Here is an 8382-nt window from a genome sequence, read left to right as displayed (position 1 = left end):
ATCGTCTCACCCCTTCATGTTTTTATTTACTGAAATATCGTCTCACCACATGCGCTGTTTGGATTTAGGATCCATTCCTGACGACGGTTCATCCAGTAAAACGATCTGAGGATTCCCGATCATACTGAGAGCAAAACACAGCTGCAAACAAACAAACAAACAAACTTCATTTGAACTCAAAGACGACGTGGCTAAAGTTCAGAGTAAAGATCAGGTTTTATTTACTGTAAACTAAATCTAGCTGAAGATCCATTAAACGCTGGACTTCAGCTGGATTTAGTTTCTGCTCACCTTCCGTTTGAGTCCAGCTGAGAGAGTCTTTGTCTGTTTGTTCAAATGATCCTTCAGCTCCAGAGCGTTTGACACTCTGTAAACAACAACAACAAACAACACACAGCTGGAAGATAAATCATGTCTTCCTGTAGGAGGGGACGTTTCATGTTCCAAAGGTTCAAATCTGAACTTTAATGGATTTATAGAAGTAAACACATGCAAGTAAATATAGGTCAAAGGTTGTTCGTCTCTTTTCTCTCCTCCTGTGATGGACCGGAGACCTGTCCAGGTGTCCCTGCGATGGACCGGAGACCCTGTCCAGGTGTCCCTGCGATGGACCGGAGACCTGTCCAGGGTATCCCTGCGATGGACCGGAGACCTGTCCAGGTGTAGTTACTGCTGGGCACCAGTGACCCCCGTGATCCAGGAAGTAAGAAGTGGGTGAAGATGTTGGATACATTTTAAAAACTTTTCAGAAGCTACAAGACCAAAAACCGAAGTTTCCAAATAAAACAAGTTTAAATGTTTTTTCTACGTTAGTGCGCAGTTTTGATGACAACTGATGCATTGTGGGTGAAGTGACTTTAATAAAACAAGTTTAAATGTTTTTTCTACGTTAGTGCGCAGTTTTGATGACAACCGACCTCCAGGTCAGCACTTGGCTCAGTCAGCGTTCCGAGTCTCACCGTTTGATGATGTCGGGGACGTCGTGTCCTTTCAGACCCTTGATGGCGGCGTAGATCTCCAGGTGTTCCTGCAGAGTGACCCGGGGCCACAGAGGGTTGACCTGAGGACAATACCCCACATGGTCCAGAGGACTGTCCACCGGACTGAACTCGGTGCTGTAGTCTCCCATCAGAATCTGGACACATGACACGTTTCAACACTCAGCAGCCTTCAGAAAATAATATAATTAAAAAGTTTGGTTTCAGAACAAACTCTCTCTTTTGATCTATAAAGAACAAAAATACAAACGGATCCATCCAGACTGCTTCTGTTGTTCTGAAATTAAATGTTTCTGCTTTCCAAACTCCCATTTTTAGAGTAACTTAATAATTGTATATTCTGAGCAGAACCTCCGACGTTACAAACTTTCAAGAATATGAATAAAACAAACATCTAAGGTTCTCTGAAACATCTGGTCACACCACATTCCACCCGGGGACGCAAGACTGGGCACAGTCCGTCTCTACAGAGCTTGGGTTCATTGACAGTACGCTGAGACAACAAACATTTTGTGTACGAGTGTAGCTGAGGAGGATCGGTTCTGACCCGTCTTACAGCGAGCCGTCAAACACCCCCCTCACCCCCACTCGGATCTAAACCAGTCTAATAAATGGAAAAACCTTCTGCTGGACTCGGAGTCCCCTCCAGGTTTCTGTGGTTCTGAGCAGAACCTGGCTGTGTTAACAGAACCAACAGGTGAGCTCACCTGTCCTGCTGTGGGCTCGGTGTCACCTGACAGCATGTGCATGACGGTGCTCTTTCCTGCTCCGTTGGGGCCCAGCAGTCCGAGGACCTCCCCTGAGGAGATAACCGTTAGTTTCATCTGAAAACCATTCACCGTTTGTGATGAAATTATTCTTCTGACCTTTGCGGACACAGAAAGAAATGTTCTTTGCGGCCACTTTAGTCTTCTTGCCAAAAGAAAAGCCTTCTTTCCTGCCAGTGTACTGCTTCCTCAGGTGACTCACCACCACAGCCGGCTTCTGAAAAACAAATCGTGTTGTCCTGACGCTCCATAATCCAGGTAGATAACAGCTAGCATCCAATAAGTGATCACATTTTACAAGATCATAGGTTTTAGCTGATATTACACCACTATTTCACATTATTATTTTATTACAGTTAGTGCACAATATAAAATCATGCAGAAGGTTAATTTATTCTCACACTTGTGTTCATGTATCACTAAGTATATCAGAAAATTTGATGGCATTTGTTTATTTGAGGAATTTCCTCAAACAGGGAGGATTGAAGTAGAAAAGTTGTTTGTTCAGAAGGCCCCGCGAGGATGCAGCGTTAGAGTGCAGAATGTTTTTTGGGTCAAACTGACCTTTATCCAACAGAAAAAAATGAAGTGCGTTTATCTTACAGGAAGAGAACCAGTTATCAGCGGTCTGGGCATACGGCAAGATGGAGTCTGCTTGACAACTTTGCAATAACAAGCTTATGTTTATGAAAGTCTCTGACGTACACAGAGGGTATAAAGGAGATCAAAACTAGTTCAAGAGAGGGTTGTTGTTGGTTGTTTTGTGGGTGTCCAGTTGTTCGGTCCAACCTGCAAGCGTTTTTTTACAATAAACCCTGACTTTTGCTGTCGTCACAGAACTCAGTCATTTGTTTATTTAATCACTGCAAGTTTAAATGTAGCTGAACCACTACAAGGTCCTCTGGACCTCCACCTGATTTAAAATAAAAATCTTCTTCAGTCTCTTGATTATAGACGGACTCGCCTCTTCACAGGACTGACAGCTGAGCGCCTCCTTCACGCGGGCCTTCTCTATCTGAACATCCTCATCCTCGTTCAGTTCTTCCTCAAGGACCCGCTCTGCTTTGGGTCTGGGTTTTGTCGAGCTCCTGTAAAGATTCATAAACCAGGAAGATCTCAGGGTTTAGTCTGCTAATCTTTCATCAACGTTTGTCTGTAATCTGTGAGTTAATCTGATGGCAAGTGATCCTCACCTGCAGAGCTGGTCGCTCTTCAGCGCCCGCCCTCCGTGACGGATCTCCAGCCACCGGAGCAGGAAGAGCAGAAGGATGCACTGCAGGTACGGCTGAAAACACGAACACGTTAAACTGACGCAAACCTCCGTCAGGTTCTGAACATTTGGGTCAAATGGTTCAAAATAACTTACAGCTACAACTGAAATGAGCAGACTTTTCCATAAGAAGTTCTCCTCGTACAGCGTCGGCAGGAAGGTCGCCTGAAATTAAAACAGAGACCCTCAGCAGGGAGGGGAGGGAGCTGCTCTGCAGCCGCTGGTGCAGATTAACTCCTGGAGTGCAACACTCGTCAGTTCTGAACTGATAAAACCCGGAGGGGAACAGAAGTCCAGCTGTTTAGATTTTTTTTACTTTTAGGGGAGAACGTCTGAGAATCAAGACATGAGAACAGAAATCTTTTAATTTCCCTCTATCCAGCCAGACACGTAAATTATTAAATTTCACACATTCTGAGATGTGTGGGATTATAATCAGAGGGTTAATCACTGAGATTATAATCAGAGGTCAATCACTGAGATTATAATCAGAGGGTTAATCTCAGATTATAATCAGAGGGTTAATCACTGAGATTATAATCAGAGGGTTAATCACTGAGATTATAATCACAGGTCAATCACTGAGATTATAATCAGAGGGTTAATCTCAGATTATAATCAGTGGTTAATCACTGAGATTATAATCACAGGTCAATCACTGAGATTATAATCAGAGGGTTAATCTCAGATTATAATCAGAGGGTTAATCACTGAGATTATAATCAAATGTTTTTCACCAAGATTATAATCAGAGGGTTAATCACTGAGATTATAATCAAATGTTTTTCACCAAGATTATAAACAGAGGGTTAATCTCTGAGATTATAGTCAGAGGTTAATCACTGAGATTATAGTCAGAGGTTAATCACTGAGATTATAGTCAGAGGTTAATCACTGAGATTATAATCAGATGTTAATCACAGATTATAATGAGATGTTAATCACAGATTATAATCAGAGAGTTAATCTCAGATCATAGTCGGCAGTTAATCTCTGAGATTATAGTCAGAGGTTAATCACTGAGATTATAATCAGATGTTAATCACAGATTATATCAGAGTTAATCAGGGAAATTATAATCAGAGAGTTAATCTCAGATTATAGTCAGCAGTTAATCTCTGAGATTATAATCAGATGTTAATCACAGATTATATCAGAGTTAATCATGGAAATTATAATCAGAGAGTTAATCTCAGATTATAGTCAGCAGTTAATCTCTGAGATTATAGTCAGAGGTTAATCACTGAGATTATAATCAGATGTTAATCACAGATTATAATCAGAGTTAATCATGGAGATTAGAATCAGAGAGTTAATCTCAGAGGTTATAATCAGGTTAATCACTGGGATTATAATCAGAGGTTAATCACTGGGATTATCTCTCCTGCACCACGTCTTCCATGTGATTCTGAGTGAAAACCGTGGACGTGGCGCCCTGACCTTCGTGATGCAGTTCAGGCAGCCCATCAGCGGGTACAGAGGGTTGAGCAGACACAGGGCGTTGTGCAGGATCCTCGTCAGCTCGGGATTATCGTTCACAAACGACAACTGAACGATGGAGGCGGACACCACACACACCTGAGGCAGACACACACATCCGTTCATCCTCTGCCACGGCAGCAGGAAGCTGCAGGTGTCCATAAACAGATGTTGTCTCACCATCATGGAGATGAAAGAGAAGAAGTCCCTGTTGCTCTGGACTCGAGTGAACCCAAAGGAAACCACGTAGGTGAAGAGGATCATGGCCGGACCGAAGCCGATGGTGCAGAGGACCTGAGAGAGGCCACGCAGCAACATGAGGATGAATACATAAAAGAAATCAGACGGGATTGATGAGGGAGGCACGGACCACAGAGGTGAGGTGGCTGGGCCCCAGCAGGTTTCCAGAGTGGAAGGAGAAGAGGATGATGTTCATGGAGGACAGGATGATGTAGTAGAAGGGGATGTCCACGGCCGCCTGGCCGCACCAGTAGGCTGACGGTAAGAGACCGGAGATACGCAGCGTGGAGCGACACTTGATCTGCGAGAGGACAAACAGTTCAGCGTCACGAACAGTTCTTAGATTACAGCTTTAATCTCTGTCGTTATCCAGAACCTGGAGAACATTTCTGCAGACCTCACCTCTGACACCCCACGTTCATAACCTTTAAAGAAAGTGACGATGGAGCATTCACCCTTCAAGCGTCCTCCTAATCTTTAATCTGACATTTAACCAGCAGGTTACGTCTTAACGTCGCAAAGATCAGACCTTCAATCTGCGACGTTTGCGAGACACGGAACAACAAACAACTTCCATGAACTCCTTCAGTTATGACACGAACAGGAAGATTCAGGGGCTTAGTCTGAACATTGGGCTGATCCTTCAGTCAAATCACGCAGCCACAGCTCCGGACACCTTCAGGGTCCACAGCGTGATCTGGAGCCTGTGCACGCATGAATACATGCAGCCTCACAGGGACTGGGTACGTGCACGGGTGACGGTGGTAACCCTTCTGTACCCAGCTGGTTCGAACCACCTATCTGGGTGCAGACCATAATCTGGTGGAGGGACAGGCACCTCCTCCATCTCTTTTAAAGACGGAGGAAACAGGAAGTGTGGAAAGAGAGCAACTCACACACGCAGGGACAGTAAAGTGTTTTGTTTTTATTGAGCACCATTGAGACCAGTACAATGTGAATCCAACCAGGATTCTTTAAAGCGTCGGTTTTCCTTCATATTTCTGGTCGAGCTCTGCTCACACGGTCTAATGTCACAGTAATAATAAAGTGGGACTACCTCTCGGTCCCGGGTGTGATCCATGGCAAAGTAAGCCGGCATCCCAGCAGCCAGCATCCCCAGCATGATGGCCTCGATGTACACCAGCGCGTAGGACGTCGCGTCTGGGATTTGCTGAGAAATGACAGGATAATCTGTAACCTCCTCAAATCACAGGAAACATCTGGGAACACGAGATAAGATCCGAGCGGGGCCTCACATATTCAAAGGGTTTGGTCCAGGTTCGGATCTGCCCAGAACCATTGAGACCTCTGAGGAGAGCGTTGCTCAGGATGTTCACGACCATGGGTAGAGAGTGAACGTTGGTGCTGTTGAAGGCCACGACGTATCTGAAACCCTGTCAGAACGCAGTAAACCAAGAGTTACTCCAGGTGATCCAGCAGAGCAGTTCTCTGTGCAGGACTCTGGAGACCTTGTTGGACCCGGTGACGTTGATGGCAGCGCTGTGAGGAGCTTCAGACATGTAGTCTCTGTGCTTCATCAGCTCCACCTTGATATCCTGGGATTCCAGGTTGTTGATGAAGTCAGAGATGTCCGAGTCTGAAGACAAAGTGTTGGGAGACATCAGGACTTCAGGAATTATACCGCTCCGGAAGCAAACCTGTGACAGGAAACAGGACTTTACTTGCAGCGGGCTCACCTGACGTGTTCTGAACCAGCAGGGCGGAGGTGTATCTGTGGGCGGCCTGGTTCTTCTTCAGGAGGTAGACCGGCAGGAACTGACGTTCTGGAGAGTGAATCTGGATGTTCCCTGTGGCCAGAGAGACGACGAGGACCGCAGCGACGAACAGCAGGAACAAGACCAGGCTGCGAGGAGAAAAGATCAAGACACGATGTCTTGGAGGTCAGTTCTGAACCAGAACCTGGATCTCCGGTCCCCCCTCCCAGCACTCACGTATAAACGAAGGCCTTCCACTCGCGGCGCATGTTGAGCATGTGCAGCCACGCCACGGTGCTGAACTGCTGCCGCCACAGAGCGTGACCCGACACCACGTCGGACTTGTTGTCCGAGAAGGTGAGCAGGCGCTGGTCCGTTTCATCCAGAGAGGCGGCGTCACATTCGTCGTCCGCCTGCTCCCGGTGAAACACGCTGTAGTCTGGAGACAGAAAACTCACAGGTGGTGCTTCGTTGTTAAAGAAATCCAAAGAACCAACGTTCAAGCACTCACCTGCCTGATCCACTTCAGCTTCTGCCTCCAAACGAAGGAACACGTCCTCCAGCGTCGTCATGGAAACGCCATAATTGATTATCCCCAGCCTCGGCTGTGAGTCGAGCTCCGTAAACAAGTCTGATTAAAATCGAGTCCAACATATGGAGTCAAAACCAGAACTCAAAAACCAGTAAACGTAAATAATCTGACCTGGAAACGTGTCCACGCTCTCCAAAGGCAGCGTGAAGGTCAGCTCGGCCTCGTGCCGTCGGGACAGCTCGGCTTTGGGGACGTGCAGCTGGATCAGAGACGAGACCTTCTCTGCGTCGCAGCCCTCGGCGATCGACATCCTGCAAAACAAGACACGGTTAACCCCGTCTGAAGAGTCGGACTTCCACCTGAACGCTCTGATGAAAGTGGAGCTTCTTGCCGGAGATGATATCCAACGCCACACTTGATCTTCAGGTAAAGAGAAGAGCCGAGGCACTTGAGCTGCCCCTGAGAGATCACAGCTTTACGATCTGCGAAGAAGACACGCCCAGCAGGTTTATGACACGCTCGCCAAATTAAGAGCTTTCTTTAAGTAAAACATAAAACCAAAGAAAAAAATCTTAATTTCTGAAGTTAAAAAAACTGCAGAACTGTTAACGGTGAAAAACATTTGAAAGAAACTAATGGTCTGGATCAAATCTTAAACCGTGACTTCAACACGACTGTAAATAAAGTGGAACTAGTTTTAATGTATTGACAGAGAGACGTCCTCTCTTCCTTCTGGAAAATGTCAAAGTCATTTTCCAGGTTTTCCCTGATTTCAAGAGTCGCTGGGAACCCTGACAGGGTTTCCTGAGTTATCCTTTAGTTGTGCTGCTATGGACTGCTGGAGGACAAGCCGTCCACGTGTCCTCTCTCTGCTGCCGTCTTTGATTGAAGCTCGTGTCCTCTCAGTGTGGAGAACCCTCAGATGACTGACCAGGACTGTGAGCCAGAGCTCTTTGTCTACAGCCTCTCGTCTGATGTGTGAAATAAAACTTAACGTGGACCTCCTCACAGGTTCAGGGACCAGAGACACCGTCCTCACTGTTGGACATACTTCACTCTGAAGACTCTCCGTACTCTGTGTGCGTACCTGCCAGGATGTCCGCCTCGTCCATGTAGTGGGTGCTGAGGACAATCACTCGTCCAGGCTGCCGGCTCTTCAGCAGAGACCAGACCTGATGTCTGGAGCAGGGGTCCATCCCTGCTGTGGGCTCGTCCAGGAGCAGAATCTGAGACAAACACAACGAGACACTGAGAAACTCCAGACGTCAGCAGAGCAAGAGCTCAGTCGTCTCTGGTCTTTTCCTGCAGCTGCATTTCTAACATCCAGTATACCCACTGTCCCTCCTCTGGACATGTCCACACCACTGCCCCTCCTCTGGAC

The 8382-nt window shown here is 46.5% G+C and overlaps 1 protein-coding gene across 1 annotated transcript in view; it reads right to left on the bottom strand.

The window, feature by feature from the left end:
* The window catches only part of abca5 (ATP-binding cassette, sub-family A (ABC1), member 5), a 22299-nt gene that overhangs the window by 2771 nt on the left and 11146 nt on the right, over positions 1–8382 (bottom strand). Inside the window, exons 13-32 of the mRNA XM_037691712.1 lie at positions 8089–8227; positions 7393–7483; positions 7173–7312; positions 6981–7100; positions 6707–6908; positions 6452–6618; positions 6224–6351; positions 6011–6148; positions 5812–5925; positions 4885–5055; positions 4695–4808; positions 4476–4613; positions 3132–3200; positions 2959–3050; positions 2730–2853; positions 1865–1982; positions 1706–1797; positions 960–1135; positions 292–367; positions 47–141 (exon numbers count right to left, since the gene is read on the bottom strand). Of these exons, the coding sequence (XP_037547640.1) occupies positions 47–141; positions 292–367; positions 960–1135; positions 1706–1797; positions 1865–1982; positions 2730–2853; positions 2959–3050; positions 3132–3200; positions 4476–4613; positions 4695–4808; positions 4885–5055; positions 5812–5925; positions 6011–6148; positions 6224–6351; positions 6452–6618; positions 6707–6908; positions 6981–7100; positions 7173–7312; positions 7393–7483; positions 8089–8227 (2504 nt within the window). The remainder of the gene's footprint in view (positions 1–46; positions 142–291; positions 368–959; positions 1136–1705; positions 1798–1864; positions 1983–2729; positions 2854–2958; positions 3051–3131; positions 3201–4475; positions 4614–4694; positions 4809–4884; positions 5056–5811; positions 5926–6010; positions 6149–6223; positions 6352–6451; positions 6619–6706; positions 6909–6980; positions 7101–7172; positions 7313–7392; positions 7484–8088; positions 8228–8382) is intronic.

This window comes from Nematolebias whitei, chromosome 17, assembly GCF_014905685.2.
Source record: "Nematolebias whitei isolate Nwh7 chromosome 17, NemWhi1, whole genome shotgun sequence".
Taxonomy (NCBI): Eukaryota; Metazoa; Chordata; class Actinopteri; order Cyprinodontiformes; family Rivulidae; genus Nematolebias; species Nematolebias whitei.
Note: the sequence above shows the minus strand (reverse complement) of the source record. Positions and strands in the feature narration are given on the sequence as shown.